We start from the raw sequence: 17210 nt of genomic DNA on the forward strand, positions 1-17210 counted from the left end.
GGTTCATGACAGAAGTAATGTCATGGCACTGTGACTGGTGCAATGCTGAAGGCCTCCCTTTTCCCCCCAGTGCATTGTCAAGTGGCAGAAGGAACAGATGGTCTAGGGTGGATGTTCTCCTGCTACACTGGTGGCCATACTGTCCGATACTAACATTTTAACAGGACCTTTTCAAAAATAAGAACAAAACAGACACAGTGTTTTCCCAGGAAAAACCAGGAACTTGCTTTACACCAGGGACAGCTGGAGCAAATGTGTTGTAGGAAATGCTTAAAGTAGAGCTGCGCTTTGCAACAAAAATTACAGGGAGTCTCATGGCTCCTTAAAGTCTAACACATCTACAGAAACCTTACATCACTGAAAGGATTTTCTGTGTAAAGGAGATAAATACTAAAGATACTGCTATCTTCAAGCCAAAATAAACATTTATCATAGGGCTTTTAGAAGTAAACTTGATAGTCTTACTTTGCCTATCTAACAAAAGTTGGTGATGGCCATCACCCACTCGAAGTGAACTAATTACTCTTGGTATGGCTTCTTGTTTTAAACCTGCCTTTATTTATTTAGAGGAGTTGTCTGTCACCTCTCCTGATAGCTGGGGTTGAAGGGGCTTATGAAGTAAAGCATACTGACAACATAAAATGTCATAAAAGTCATTAAAATGGGGTTTTTTTTTGAAATAATTAACATTGCAATCCAGCCAGAGCTTAAAACAGCAATAAAACATTTAGCAACTTAAAAACAATCATCAAAGTGATTCTTCTCCATGTAACATCTCTACCTCCCTTGCCTGCCCCTCCCTTTCAGCTTTAAATATAAAAGCACCGACCTAACAGATACTCATTCAAAAACTTATGGATGAAATAAGCTTTGTCTAACTAAAGTTTACACTGGAATACATTTTGTTAGTCTTTAAAGTGCCACTGGACTCCTGTTTTATTCTGATAAACACTATGTCAGGGTTGGCCAAAGTGTGGCTCAGGAGCTACATGTGGCTCCTTCACACATATTGCGTGGCTCTTGAAGTCACTCCACGCCTTCGGCCGGCTTGGAGAATGCATTCAAAGTTAAAGCTGCTTTCTTTCCCCCTCTCCCTTCCCATCTAGTTGCTTGCCTTCCTTCCTTCCTTCCTTCCTTCCTTCCTTCCTTCCTTCCTTCCTTCCTTCCTTCCTTCCTTCCTTCCTTCCTTCCGATGCCCATGTTTTGCTGCTCTCAAACATCTGATGTTTATTCTACGTGGCTCTTACGTTAAGCAAGTTCGGTCACTATTGCACTATGCTCTCTTTGCTGTCCTGTTAAATTTATTTACCTCTGAATGACTCATCTGTTTTTCACATTCTCTCCAGCATCTCACCAGACTGGGCTAGAAGCAATTCTGTGCCCTGCCCTCCTCCCCAAAATCTCACAATGAAGCTACCTAACTTTAAAAAAAGAAAAGAAAAAGAAAGAAGCACACAGCAGGCTGGCTGCAGATCTCACGAACCCCATCAAGGGCTCCTTAGATGTTCTGGAACACTGTTATATGGCTCTTTCAAAACAAATGGGTACTATTTCGTGATCCCAGACGCCTTCATGCTGCTGTTTTTCTCCCCCCCCCCCCCCCCACTGCATACAGGGCGAAACAACAACCTAGTCCTGTTAAACCTTCTTGAAAAGGACTTTCCCCATCTTGGGCAGTTCAAGGCTGGATTTTGATGACTTTCTCCTTTGTTTGTAGCAACACCATAACAGACGTCATTCTGACTTTGGTTGAACGGCAGCCCTGCTGCTTCCCAAACCAAGCCCCACCCAAACCGCAGCCAGTACTGTTGTAATCCTTAACCCCAACGGGGATGTTTTATAGTTGCAGGAACAGCTGGACATCAGGAAGCAAAATAATGGTAGGAATGAAAAGTCCTCAGAGCGTACTGAGTGGCTGGGGAGCTCAAAAAGAACACAATGCTGCAAAAAGAGAGAGAGGTTTTACACCAACTCCTCCTAATATCCTGGTTTCCAAACCAGAAAAAGAGCTAATGTGTGCTCAGATCTAAACTCTGTGCAGGTTTGCTTAAAAGGAAAGGAGGGAAAGCTGAAATGGTCCAGAAGATAGCTATGTCAGGTACTTGACGGTTGAACTGGAAACTACCCTAGCGAAATATGTTTACACAAGCCACAAATTCCTCTTCAGGTATAGATTATAAAAAGATTGTGCAACACATATAAAGCCTCAGTGTAGGGTTACTAACAGGGGAGCACTCAAGACAGAAGTCTGGGATTTCCTGGTCATCTGAGGGGCCCAAAGACATGGGCAAGCCATGCTATGGGCAAGCCAGTTTGGTATAGTGGTTAAGGGCGCGGACTTTTATCTGGGAGAACCGGGTTTGCACCTGCTGGAACAGCTTTGGGTTAGCCATAGCTCTGGCAGAGTTGTCCCTGAAAGGGCAGCTTCTGTGAGAGCCCTCTCAGCCTCACCACCCATCACACAGGGTGTCTGTTGTGGGGAGAAAAGATATAGGAGATTGTAAACTGCTCTGAGTCCCTGATTCAGAGAGAAGGGTGGGGTATAAATCCGCAGTCTTCTTTTATTCATTTTCAAATTAAATTTGATATTGGTAGTGTAGGGATGCCCAGAGGGAGTCTCGGTCACTGATGGGTCTTGGCAGCGGTATCTCTAGATTTCCTGACCTTAGGCTTGCCAATCCCCAGGTCCAAGTGGGGGTTCTCCCGCTTTCCCAGCCTCCTTCCCGCTCCCAGTCAGCTGGCCGGTGGGGGGAAGCCCTGCCCCCACAGCTACCATGTGCCTTTCCAACTCCAGAGGCTTGAAAAGGCTTCCTCTTGGAATGGTGTGTCTGTGTCTTTAAGGCTGAATAGGGGTGGGGGGAACAGGGGGGAGAACAACATGGCTGCTCCCAGTGGCTGTGAAATCAGGCCAGACCCTCCCAGACCCTCCGTTTTCAGAGGTCGTTTGCATAGGAAAAGTAAACTTGAACCTTTGGTTGCTCTGTGTTAAGAAGTTGGAAGTTCAGCAACTTGTGAGTAGAGATGCCAGTCCCCCGCTTCAGAGTCATCAGAAATGGGGGGGGGAGGGAAGTGTCTGCTGGGCACCTCATTATTCCCTATGGAGATCGATTCTCATAAAGTATTCTCATAAATGGAGAATTGATCTGGGGGGTATCTGGGGCCCTGGAGGAGCTGTTTTTTTGAGGTAGATGTACCACATTTTCAGCATAGCATCTGATGACTCTCCTCAAAATGCTCTCCAAGTTTCAAAAAGATTGGACCAGGGAGTCCAATTCTATGAGCCCTGAAAGAAGGTGCCCCTGTCCTTCATTATATCTAATGTAGGGAAGGCATTTAAAAGGTGTGCAGTTCCTTTAAATGTGATGGCCAGAACTCCCTTTGGAGTTCAATTGTGCTTGTCACAACTTTGCTTATGGCTCCACCCCAATGTCTCCTGGCTCCACCCCCAAAGTTCCCAGATATTTCTTGAATTGGACTTGGCAACCCTACCTGACCTGGCATAAATACGAGGAGGCTATCTTTCTGCCTCTGCCAGCTAAATAGAGTCGTGCATTTGGCTTGTTGCACAGCAGGTTCCAATGTACATGGCTGACATTAGAGACCATAAACTTCCTGGTCTGGATTATTATAAATGACCCACTGTCCCATACTGGTCCTGGAGCCAAATTCTATATGGTAAAGGACAAAAATAAAGCACCACACACCCAGACCCACATATACAGGGCTTTTTTGGTACCAGGAATCCCTTTGCATATTAGGCCACATACCCCTGATGTAGCCAATCCTCCAAGAGCTTACATGGTTCTTAGGACAGGGCCTACTGTAAGCTCCAGGAGGACTGGTTACATCAGGGGTGTGGCCTAATATGCAAAGGAGTTCCTGCTACAAAAAATGCTCTGTTCACATATGATTTAGATCAGATTCTGCATTTGGTGGTTGGTGTTTTGTTTGTTTGCTCAGATAGGTATATTTGGCCCTGACATGGCTAACCATATCTCAGAATCTAAGATAATAAGTTAGTATTTAAATGGGAGATCACCAAGGAAGTCCAGGGTTGTGTCTACGGATGGGTACAAACCAGGAAAATGAGGTTCGTCCCAGTTCATGGTTCATGAGGTCGCAAAAACCATGAACCTTCATAAACCTCCCTGCTTACCAAAACGGTTCCGTTTGTGAGGTTCAGAGGAAGAGCTGAGATCTTCCCTCCCACCTTTTTGCTGGGGACAGCTCCCTGAGGCCAGCAGAATGAAAGAGGGGAAGACCTTGCTAAAGCTATTTAAAGGGAACACTCCCTTTAAATGGCTTTTGCAAGCAGGCGCCATGCACTAGTGAAGCCCAGGCGATGAGTTTACCACTTCAAAGTGAACTCACTGCTTGGACTTCACTCATGCATGGCTTACAATAGCAATTTAAAGGGAACACCTGGAAGATGAAGGGAGTAAAAGTGGGGGAGCAAAAGGGATTGCTGAAATGGCTTGCGTCCAGGGCTTTTTTCTTGTAGCAGGAACTCCTTTGCATATTAGACCACACATCCCTGATGTAGCCAGTCCTCCTGGAGTTTACAGCAGGCCCTGTACTAAGAGTCCTGTAACCTCTTGGAGAATTGGATACATCAGGGGTGTGTGGCCTAATATGCAAAGGAGTTACTGCTCCAAGAAAAGCCCTGCTTGCATCCATTGCAGCCTAACAGCTGATGGGAACACCAGCCCTGCTGTTAGGCTGAAATAGATGGCCCAGAAAAGCATATTTGGGTGCAAGAAATTTGTGTGTCTTGTCAAATATGAATGAGATGCATTTTTTATTTTTTGCTGTGTACCTCCTTCATGCAAATAAGCAATAAACATGTCTGGAGCAGTCCCTTGCTGTGTATATTTCAAAGGGAAATGTTCCAAAAATATATGCTTGTGCCATTCATATTTTACAGATCCTTCCTGGACTCTTTTAACATGACAAAGCAAGGCCTGCACTTTAATCAGTCTGCCTGGCATCCTATTTGTTTGTAATTCCTGTAAACACCAAGCGATATAAATCAAATCCAATGCGTCTTCAGTCTACAGTTTTATATTACAAGTTCCAACACAAGCTCTGCTACTAAATAATTCTCAAAAGGGACAGGAGAGGGAAATATAAAATGTATGGCAATATGTTATCTGCCCTGAAGACTGAGATACTAGAATGAAAGTTAGTGTGCTCAGGACCCAAGTTCTGTGTTTCAAATTCCCTATTTTTCCAGCTGCACATCTGACCATTTTTCTGGCCTACTTGAAACATACTGAATCCAATAGCTCCCTTCTGATAAACTGGAACAGAGTTTGATATGTATGTTACCAACATAATAATGTAGATGAACCCAGGCCAATCCTTAGACCTATTCAAAAGTAGAAGGAATATGTACAATATTGAAGCACAGTACAGCACCTCTTGAACACTGGGTTGTGCAGCCAAAGTACTTTATGCAGGCGATCTCGGGGTTGGGCAGCTGGGAAATATTACGTGGAAAAGGCTTTTAAAACTAAAAACACAAAAAAATCACCCTTCCTCAATGTCACTGCTCTGATAAAAATGGCCATCCCTTTGTGGCTGCCTTTTATTAAAAACAAAAATGTCTGCAAACTCAATTACAGAATTCAAGCACAATATATAATTTGGCATCAACTAGTATATTTGGATATGCATATTCCTGATTGGAATGGTAATGAATACTCAGGGCTTTTTTGGTAAGAAAAACCCAGCAGTAACTCATTTGCATATTAGGCCACACTCCCTGACACCAAGCCATCCAGAACTGCATTCCTGTGCAGAACTGCATTTTCCTGCTCAAAAAAAGCCCTGTGAATACTAAACTGGAGCAGCAATTTACAACCAGGAAAATCTCTATTATTCACTGTTTTCTTTGACTCAAATTAACAGCATTGCAATGAAAAGCATAATTCTTTATATGCTACCCAGGTTTCTCCTTATTTGAATTTCCCTATTTTCTCCTTTTTCCCAGCAGAATGCTAGTTTCTGAGGGCATATTTTCATAGCATCTTTTCAGACACCATGCTTTACCATATAAACATGCACTTAACAATGATTATCCCTGTTGCTTACATTCTTGAAGGCATTCCGTGTCTGTGCAGTAGGCCTGGGATTGTCGTAACTGAAATGAAAAAAACAACAGAATCTGGGTTTATTTGATTATTCAGATTCTTACTCCTCTTTTATCTCCAGTAGACTCAAAGAGGCTTTCAAATTACAAAGTACAAAAACACAGACAAAAGCAAACAAGATTAGCCAGGGAAATCTGGTCAGCTCTGAAGTTTGAGGAAGAAGTCTTCTGAAGTTCTAAAATCAAAATGATTCGGAAGAGTTGAGTGCTACCTGTTGAATGATAATTTACACCATGTCAAATGATGAGGACTTTAGTGTGCTACATTTTTAATTCCAGGATGGCAGCATTGTCAGTCTGCTCTGCTGCAGCTTGTGGCACCTTTTTCAAGTATGAGTTTTAACGGACTACAGACCCTGTTTCTTTAGATACAGAGATTTTTAATAGGAAGGCGTGGGGGGGGGGATCCAAGAGCAGCAGCAGAATCAAGACACCATTAAATCCGAATAGTAAAGGGTGAATTTACTTCTGTGATCTCTCTCTCTCTCTCACTATATAAATATCACTATATAGATATCTATATCTATCTATCTCTCTATATATGGCTTTTTGTAGAAAAAGCCCAGCAGGAACTCCTCTGCATATTTGGCCATACCCTCTGATGTCACATTGTTTCACACAGGGCTTTATTTTAGAGAAGCCTGGCAGGAACTCATTTGCATATCAGGCCACACCCCTGAACTAAACCAGGCAGAACTGTGTTCCTGTGCATTCCTGCTCAAAAAAAGCTCTGTGTATGTGTGTGTGTGTATACACAGCTGTCTAATAGCCACTGATGGACCTCAGCTCCATATTTTTATCCAATCCCCTCTTGAAGCTGGCTATGCTTGTAGCTGCTGCCACCTTCTGTGGCAGTAAATTTCACATGTTAATCACCCTTTGGGTGAAGAAGTACTTCCTTTTATCTGTTTTAACCCGACTGCTCAGCAATTTCATTGAATGCCCACGAGTTCTTGTATTGTGAGAAAGGGAGAAAAGTACTTCTTTTTCTACTTTCTCCATCCCATGCATAATCTTGTAAACTTCTATCATGTCACCCCGCAGTCGACGTTTCTCCAATCAGTTTAAGACCGAGAAGTCCATTCAAATACCAAAATAATTACATCTGCAGGTCTCCAAGAAAAGCAATGATAACATCTTTCAGTATCTTATTTCTTTACTGTTCAGCTGTTTTAGCTAATAATGTTATCCAGTTGGTTACAAGCATATCTAGGTCAGTCGGGAGAATACATTTTCTGGGTCTCTGTTAAGACTATTAATTTATTGACATTCTTGCAGGAATCTCTCTCTCTCTCACACACACACGTCTTTAATAATAAGCAAGTGCTAATGCACCAAATTTTCAATGGGGGGGGGGGGTTGCTAGATTTCCCATGTAAGTATGACAAACAGAATGTTGGAAAACATTATATATCAAAAGATTTATTATTATGTGGTACTTCACCAAAAAGGTACATGACTACGTTAAAATCAGTGAACAAGATCTCTGTTGGGAAGGCTGGGTACAATTCTTCATATACTTTTGTGGGCAGTGGCTGATTATTATGTAATCCTTTCAGCCTTAAAAGGCCCATGTCAGTAGTCACAAAACTGGGAATGCCCCAGTTCAAACTGAGGCTTAAAACAGTTAGAGCTTTTATTTAAAAGTGAAGAAAAAAAGGGGTACGGGAACGAGGAGTTCTGAAAATAAGTATTAGTATTAGGGTTGCCAAGTCCAATTCAAGAAACACCTGGGGACTTTGGAGGTGGCACCGGGAGACTTGGGGGGTGAAGACAGAAGTTATTGGGTGTGCAGCCAGGAACAAGGTTGTGACAAATACAACTGAACTCCAAAGGGAGTTCTGGGCATCACATTTAAAGGAACCCCACAACCTTTTAAATGCCTTCCCTCTATTGGAAATAATGAAGGATAGGGGCACCTTATTTTGGGGTTCATAGAATTGGACTCCTGGTCCAATCTTTTTGAAACTTGGGAGGGGGGTTTGAGGGGAGACACCAGATGCTATGCTGAAAATTTGGTGCCTGTATCTCAAAAAAACAGCCTCCCCAGAGCCCCAGATACCCACGAATCAATTCTCCATTATACCCTATGGGAATTGGTCTCCATAGGGAATAATGGAGTGCTCAGCAGACGTTTCCCTCTCCCCCCCCCCGCTTTGTGATAACCCTGAAGCAAGGGGAGGGCCTCCAAACTGGGGGATCCCCTGCCCCCACCTGGAGATTGGCAACCCTAATTAGTATACTAGGTTGCCTTAATGTCAGGATGAAGCAAGAAGGTAATCTCTTTAGACTTTGGGTTCACAAACTCCAGGAAGGTCTGGATACTTGGCAAAGTTTCTTTTCTTTACAGGCTCTGAGAAGTCACTTCTCCTCAGAGTACCCATAAATAATGTGGATCAAAAGGCCCATGCTAGAAGACTACCAGTCGTCTGCCAACTTTCCGTCCTTGCTGCCCCACAGGTTGTCTTCTCTAGTATTATTCCCTTTTCCTAAGAAATTCTCTGCTCCCTCAGGAGAAAAATACCTCACTTTCTTCTTCCCCTCTTTCCTCCGAGCTTTTTCCAGTTAACAGACGCTCACCCAGCCTGTGCAGAAATCACATCCCACTAGAGGGCAGTGCTCCCAGACCTAGACTGACTGAGCAGGGGGGAAACAAGGCACCAACATAATTTCTAACAACTAATAATTCTTTTTTTTTAAAGACTGATAGTACTGTCCTGAAAGCTGGATATTTTGGATTTTCAATAGATTTAGATTAGCTTCATACTTCAAGTTGTCTTTGACCAATATCTTACAGCTGGTCAGTATGTTCACAGATATAAATTTCTATCTCTTGACTTAGCCCAACCACATGTAACTTCTTGTTCTAGACAATATAGAGGGCATAATGATTTTCAGGAACTGTAATTTATGTCAAAATAATATCAACATGTTCTGTAAATTGGCTTTCAACAAGTGCAAAGCCCTACTCCTCAGCATGCCAGAACAACACTCTGAGAATGTTGTAGTTTTTACAGCATGCAGATGGCCAAATTCTCACATGTCAGCTTCATAAAAAAGAACTGAGAAACAGTCTTCCCTACAAAAAAAAATTGCCTGTTTGTATGTGTTTATGAATCACAGCAAGTGAATACCTTGCAATTTAATGAAAAGCACCTTTCTAAATAAGGCTATAAATATGGCCCTCCAGCTTTGGTTTTCAGACTATGGGTTTTCCCAAAGTGGTCTGTGACTCTTTCACAGATGGACTGTGATACCAGGAGGAAGGATGAAGAACAGGGAGATCTGGGGAAATGAGGCTCTAATAAACCAGCCTGCAAATTTGGGTGTGTGTCTGTATAGTGCAAATATTGGTGAAAAACACAGCCTTTTCCTCGATAATGCTATATTTAGAAATAACTAAAGATTCAAAAATAAAAGTGTTCAGTGTTATCTGATTTTAAATTCCTGCATTTTATACTGGGAAAGTAGAAAGCAGCATGGAGTGATTTTTTTGTGCATCCTACAAACTGCCAGTTTAGAAGCTAGAACTGTTTTGCATCACCCTATCACTGTGACTGAGAGCGGCTCCCATGATAATCAGGAATGGCTTCCTGGTTTCACAGATGTTCAACAATAGCAGAAATGGAGGTTCACACAGAGACCTATTACTTACATTGGGAGGGCAAATATCTTACTACAGGAAGAGTACAGCTCTCGATTTCTGATGTTATCATAGAATTAGGAAAACTGGAGGTGGTGGTGTAAAATGCTGCAAGTCATAGCTGACTCTGTGGGGTTTTCAACGCAAGAGACATTCAGAGGAGGTTTGCCGTTGCCTGCCTCCACATCATGACCCTGAGATTCCTTGGAGGTCTCCCATCCAAATACTTGTCAGGACTGACCCTGCTTAGCTTCCTAAATTTGATGAGATTGGGCTAGCCTTGGCCCTTATGATTCCCATGCACAAAAGTTGTCACGTCTGTGACTATACATTAATCCAAGAAGTACTTTAACTCAGCCACGGGCCATTGACGCTGTGACAATTACTACTTCGCAAACTCTGCATACACATGCCAGATTATGATAGCCATGGCATCCTCTCTACTGCAGTCTGATGCACTGGGATAATTAATTCATTCCTTCAGCTCGTTGGCAGCCATATCTACTCCATTAGGAAGAATAAAATGATGAAGTCAACAAGACAATGCAATGAATTGCTGCCAGTTCCAAAGACCAACACAGAGGAGCAATCAAGCTGCAGACTGAGTTTCAAAGATGCAGAAAACAAACTGGGAAAACAGTAACAGATATATTAGCAAAAATGTTCCTTGAAATACTTTAATGGTGCAATCCCATGCAAAGTTACTATTGTCTAAGTGCCCTGGAATCAGTGATTTGTGCGTGTGTGTGTGTGTGTGCGCGCCATGGTGACTTCTGGTGACTGACCCTTACTGGAAGATCTGAAGGATATTCAGAGAGGTGACTGAATAAAGTCTGCCTTTTCCACCTGGTCCTAGTATTCCAAGGAGGTCTCCCATCCAAGTACTTGCCAGAGTCAGCCCTGCTTAGCTTCTGAGATCTGACGAGATCAGACTTGCCTGGGCTATCCAGGTCAGGGTGAAATCAGTGAATTTAGAAGGATATAATTCTTACTGAGATTGCATTTTACATTTCCTGGGGAACACAATGATGGAGAAAGAAACCAAAATGATTACTACTCATACTTTGCAATGGCTAGAGCAGGGGTGGCCAAACTGCTTGGGAGCAACATGTGGCTCTTTCATGCATATTGTGTGGCTCTTGAAGCCCCTACCACCCTGTTGGCCAACTTGGAGAGGCATTTCTCTCTTTAAATCGCTTATCCAAGCCAAGACAGCTGGTGGCTTGAAGAATGCATTTAAAGCTGCTTTCTTTCCACTTCTCCTTCCCTCCATCTATTTTCTTTCTTTCTTTCTTTCTTTCTTTCTTTTTCTTTCTTTCTTTCTTTCTTTCTTTCTTTCTTTCTTTCTTTCTTTCTTTCTTTCTTTCTTTCTTTCTTTCTTTCTTTCCTGCCTGCCTGCCTACCTTGCGGCTCTCAAACATTTGATGTTCATGTCTTGCAGTTCTCAAACATCTGACATTTATGCTATGTGACTCTTACATTAAGCAGGTTTGGCCACCCCTGGTATACAGCCTGTGATTGTTGGAGGAGGATCTTGCAGAAGACTTGTTCAAAGTTAAACGTGGATTTCAAGAGCATGTGGATAGTTTCAGAGGATAGCTGTGCTGATCTCTGGCGGTAAAGTTTGTATCTGAAAAAGGATGCATGCACACAAAAGCTTATACCTTGACTAAAACTCTGTTGGTCTTAGAGACACCACTGGACTCCAACTTTGTTCTACAGTAGAACAATTAGCCCAGTAGCACCTTAGATCAAAATGGGTTTCATGGTGTAAGCTTTCAAGAATCAAAGCACCCTTCGTCAGACACAGTAAAGTAGAAGCGGAATCTTTTTATCCTAATCAGAAGTTGGGAGGGGTGTTGCAAGAAATGGTATCTGAGGAAGTGTGCTTGCACACGAAAGCTTATACCCAGAATGGAACTGTGTTGGTCTTAAAGGTGCCACTGGATTCAAACTTTGTTCTGCAAAGAATGTTTGTAAAGGATAGCAGAGGTACAATGTGCTCAGCATGATTAAAGCAGTGGAGAAATGCTTGGGGGTAGAAAATTAGCATATGTAGTGAGATAAAAATCCTGTGTGGGTAAGCCCACAGTGGCAGAAAGCTATCCAGCTGTGGCTATACATTAGCTACATTCAGATCTGAAATACACCAAAGTATAATGAGGAAAATCCCTTCCCCCCCGCCCCCCATCCTCACCAGATCGATCAGTCTTCTCATGGCATGTTCATGTGAGCAGATACATTCACAGGGATCAAATCCACCTTCCGCCATGGTTATTCCAATGAAGCTTAATCGGACCTAGACAAGATAAGACATGAGAAGATGGGTAGCCATGTTAGTCTGTCTGTAGCAGTAGAAAACAGCATGAGTTTGGTAGCACTTAAAAACTAACAACATTTGTGGCAGGGAATGATCTTCTGTGAGTCACTGCTCACTTCTTCAGATTACCTGAGGAAGTAGCTGAATAAGTGAGCAGTGACTCAAGAAAGCTCATACCCTGCCACATATTTTGTTAGTTTTTAAGGTGCTACAGGACACAAGATGTTATTCACACTCATTGTTCCCAAAGGAATACTAATTATTGTTTGGCAAAACAGACATCCATAGTAAAAATGTAACCACATTTCTGTATAGACAGGGGGCAAAATCCAGCAAAAGTTATGGTTAAATCAGACTGAGAGAGTTCTTAATTTATATTTCATATATTGAAGTGGTTACTTTGCAAATGTGTTAAAATCCCCCCAATTAAATTTTGAAGAAAGACTCTTCTCAACAACTGTTGCAGTGCTTTAGACCATTTGTGCAAAGATGTAAGATCCAAGCAAATGTATCATTACCAAGATGCATTTGGCATAACTCTTCAGTATTAAAAAATCCTATAACGTGTAATTCCTACCAAATTTTTGTTCTTCTTTATACTAATTAATATAACTGTAGTTGTGCTCTCCTCCCACAATAAAAGACAGAGTGGGGTGAAGTGATAATTGTGTCCTGATCATCATATCTATTTGAAAGATGGTCTCACTGATTTAAACAGCAGAACAAAGTAGGAGTCAAGTTTCACCTTTAAGACCAATAAAGTTTTATTCAGAATGTAAGCTTTCTTGTGCATGCACACTTCTTCAGACGAGGAATCAGGTACAGTGAGCAGAGCTACATATAGATAGTAGGCGGCAGTGGTTTAGATTAGAATGCAAAATGGTACGAATTTTAAATTCAATGACAGAACAGCAAAATTAACAAATTGAGCAAACCTTTGATCTGGGTAACATGAGCATGAGAAACCAATAAAATAGTAACATGTCAAAATGTGAGAATGTCTGCTAATCACTCTATTGTTTATAAGCCTGGGCCAAAATGAGGGCATTTCTTTCTCAGAAGTTTTCCCCATCCAACTAATTTACCTTTTAACATGTAACATGCATATAATTTGCCATTAGAAGAAAAATACATTAAAATATAGTGGAAGATGGGTTTAGTATATGTAATGAGATAAACAGTCAATATCCCTTATTTGAGTATGTTAATACAGCTAAACGAGAAATACATTGGATAGTGATGTTCTTGTCCACCTAATTTATTTTTAAACAGCTTTTACTTGCACGCAAGTATACCAAATTAGAAGTCTTATCTCCTCCTGCCTTTTCTCCCACCCCCTCTTATCATCCTGCATCCTTCTTTTGCCTTTAAAACAAACTTTATTAGGTGAGTCACAGCAACACTTTGGCTCAAATCCAACTACAATGAGTTATTACTAGATTCCATTGAAACTACTACCAAGTCCTACTACCAAAGGAACTTTGTGTGGCTGGCTTATAATATTGTATCTATTTATTCACTCCATTTATATCCCACCTTTTCCCCCAATGAGAGCCCAAAGTTACACACATCGTTCTCTGCTCCTCCATTTTATCCTAACAACAACCCTGTGAGGTAGGTCAGGCTGAAAGTGTGTGACTGCCCCATGCAAACTTCAGTGGCAGAGTAGGAATTTGAAAATTCTGACCACTATACCACACTGGCTTTTGAGTGCATATATAACTGAAGTTGGAGCTCTGTTTTTGTATATTTACTGCAAGTAACCACATAATTTTATTAAATTACAAATCTGGGGTGATTGCTAAGCAGCTCCAAGCACCAGATTTCACAAATGCTATAGAGAAACTGTAATGCAGTGTACTGCCGCTATTATGTGTTTATGATTCAGAAAGTATAAAAAGGGATAACTTATTCACTCTCTCAAACTGCAAAAACAGATAAACCATCAATAAGCAGTAGAAGAAAAGAGTCCAGTAGCAACTAAATACTAATTAAATTCGTGGTAGGGTGTGAGCTTTCGTAAATCACTGCTCACTTCTTCATCTAGTAGTTTGACCCCAGACCCCTCACCATCTTCATTTCCCTCCTCTGGGCACATTCCAGCTTGTCTATATGATCCTTCTTAAATTGTGGTGCCCAAAAGTGACCACTCTAGGTGAGATCTAAAGAGGTAGTCTTTAGTAAGACATGGAGCTCATTGGGTGATCTTGGGCCACTCCCACATTCTCAGCCTAATCTACCTCACAGGGTGGTTGTGAGGATAAAATAGGAAAGGGAGAACCCTGAATGCCATCATAAGCATACACAGATGATACCCATAGTCCCTCTCACGACAGTGTTGACCTAATAATCTTTCATTATTTGACAGCATAAACAGGGATCTGTGTTTTCTGATTCTGGCAGATACTATAATAGGTGTTTGCTCTACTTCTCATGACATTCCTTGCAATTCTTGTAGCTATTTAAAAAAAACAACCCATCAGCAATATTCCCTCTAAGCTGTGGAGTCTTATGAGCAAAAATTCCACCACATGAGCTACTGGCACTTAAGTTCTGAGCTACTACATAAATTAGTTTGCTCTGGGGCCGTTATTCCTGAGCTAAGACAAAAAAGTGTGAGCCGGAGGATAAAAATCTGTGAGCTAGCTCACACTAACTCAGCTTAGAGGGAACTCTGACCATCAGTATTAACTTTGCATCCTACCATGCCACAACCCTCAAAAACTATTTTTTTTAATTCCTTGAAACACATTGCTTCCAACAGGCTCAAATTAGAACAGTGCTGAGGTAAAGCAAATAAAAGGGTCACAGCGGACCAAAGATTCCACGTATCCTAACAAATTCAAGCATCTGGTTGTGTTGCCCAAACTGGGGTCTCCAGATTATTTGAGGGAGTTAGCATAATTGGAGAAAGAGCTTGCGAGAGGGGGTAACAAGTGAGATCTCCATCAGTACTTATAGGAATTGTTCCCTAAGAACTCTCAAATAAACGGACAGCAGCAGTACAGAAACAGTGTCTTATTACAAAAAGGACAAACATAATATAAAGCCCATAGGGAAAACACACAAACTAAGAGAGGAAAATAAAAGGAAGTAGTGGAGAAAGTGTTTCAGGGAAGGCAATATTTACCAGGTCCTGGAGGTCAAGTTCAGCAGAAGTAAATGAAGGAACCAGCCAGTGTTTCCTGGAGTGGAGGAAGAAGGACTACACACAAGTAGAGATGCAATGCTTGGCACTGAGACAACATGCACACTTTGCACTGGGCAGAATTTATAGCAAAATTTCGCACTGATGCGGCCTGATGTGTGTGCCCCTAAAACAATACCATGATTGGCTCCCTAGGGGTAAAACAATGTGTTGGGAGGGGCTTGATGGCTTTCTCATGGATGGACAAAGACCGAGAATGCTCCTGACAGTTTTCATCACTGTAGCTTAATGGTGCTTCATAAGATTGTTGGGTGTAGACAGACAGCTTTAATGTTTTCTGATGAAATATCTGAATGTAAACTAAAGGTGACACTGTTTCTCTGAACACCCCTGAATGTGGGATGGGAGAACCCATTTATGAAGGTGAACACATAAGAGAAAGCAGAACCAGCTGTGGGGAGCAGTTCTCAGGAAATCCACTGATGAGATTGAGTATCTTTGTTTAGGGAGGGAGAGATCCATTAACAAGTCAGTGCCCTGAGTCACCTTCTCAGAATAATATCCCAGGCTTGTCTCTGACCAGCATCCATATCCACACAGCTACAAGGAAAACGTGGAACAGACTCTCCATCAAAGCTGCGGGGAGAATGTGGAGTGGATTTTCCGTTATGATCTCTGGACCCAGATAGATAGGGCCCAGGGACCTTGACGTAAGAGGGGATTGGATAAGCATAAGAAGCAGAGGTCCATCAGTGGCTATTAGCCACAGCTTATTGTTGGAACTCTCTGTCTGGGGCAGTGATGCTCTGTATTCTTGGTGCTTGGGAGGGCTTCTAGTATCCTGGTGGATCTCGTGATGGCACTTGGTTTTTTTGGCCACTATGTGACACAAAGTATTGGACTGGATGGGACATTGGCCTGATCCAACATGGCTCCTCTTATGTTTTTATGTTATTATTCAAAGTTTTCCTTGCAACTTTGTCTGTGCTGCAATGTGTTTCAAGTTCCTATATCAGGGGTGGCCAAACATGCTTAACGAAAGAGCCACACAGAATAAATGTCAGATGTTTGAGAGCCACAAGACAAGAAGGAAGGTAGGTAAGTAGGTGGAGTGAGTGAGGAGGGAAGGAGAGGTCAAAAGAAAGCAACTTTAACATTAAATGCATTCTCCAAGCTGCCAGTTGGCTTGGCTTGGAGAAGTGATTTAAAGAAAGAAATGCTTTTTTCAAGTCAGCAGATGGGGCAGTGATGGCTTCAAGAGCCACACAACATGTGTGAAAGAGCCACATGTAGCTTCTGAGCCACAGTATGGCCACCCCTGTCCTATATAGACAGCTGAAGCTCAGGTTTCCAGAGCTGTGTTCTTGCAAATAAAGGGTTGATGCTTTGAGCCAGCTTTGAGCCAACTCTGCTCAGTGGACCTGACCTAGTGGGCATTCTGACTTGGAAACCTACAGCCAAAAGTGTCAGATTGGATACAAAAGGGGAATATTATGCTGGAGAGCCACTGCCAATCTGAGTAGACCCTGGGGCGGGGGGGGGGGGGGGAGAAGCCTGCAATGCCATTTCATTGTTTTCCCAGGCTCAGAGCATTTTATATTTTTAGTTTCTGCTGTGATCCTTGTGCTTTTTCCTCATGTGTTATCTTTAAAATTGCATTGCCAAATCCCACTATTCTTCCACCTTTCAATTTTAAACAAAACATTGCAAGAGTTTTAAGCATGTTTGTATTTTACGTTTAAAATAATATATTTAATTGTGTTTGTCTGTGTCCTTTATAATGTTTATATATCTTCTACCTCACATTATATTTTATGACATACATGGCCCAACCCCACAGTCTCATTGTGTCATATCCGTTCCTCCTAACAAATGAGATATCCCTGACCATACATACACCGTTATCGAGACACCTGGCAAAAGTAGGAGCTTTTGTATTCATACCCTC

General features: G+C 42.0%; 2 protein-coding genes across 2 annotated transcripts in view; one reads left to right on the forward strand and one right to left on the reverse strand.

Annotated features, from left to right (window-relative positions):
- WDR19 (WD repeat domain 19) overlaps positions 1 to 17210 on the forward strand; it is a 370238-nt gene that overhangs the window by 233921 nt on the left and 119107 nt on the right. The window lies entirely within an intron of this gene.
- Positions 1 to 17210, reverse strand: part of SMIM14 (small integral membrane protein 14) — a 43177-nt gene that overhangs the window by 5643 nt on the left and 20324 nt on the right. The window contains exons 2-3 of the mRNA XM_060246275.1: positions 11992 to 12093; positions 6094 to 6142 (exon numbers count right to left, since the gene is read on the reverse strand). Coding sequence (XP_060102258.1) covers positions 6094 to 6142; positions 11992 to 12066 — 124 coding nt within the window. The 5' untranslated portion in view covers positions 12067 to 12093. The remainder of the gene's footprint in view (positions 1 to 6093; positions 6143 to 11991; positions 12094 to 17210) is intronic.

The sequence above is a fragment of the Heteronotia binoei genome, chromosome 9 (assembly GCF_032191835.1).
Source record: "Heteronotia binoei isolate CCM8104 ecotype False Entrance Well chromosome 9, APGP_CSIRO_Hbin_v1, whole genome shotgun sequence".
NCBI lineage: Eukaryota > Metazoa > Chordata > Lepidosauria > Squamata > Gekkonidae > Heteronotia > Heteronotia binoei.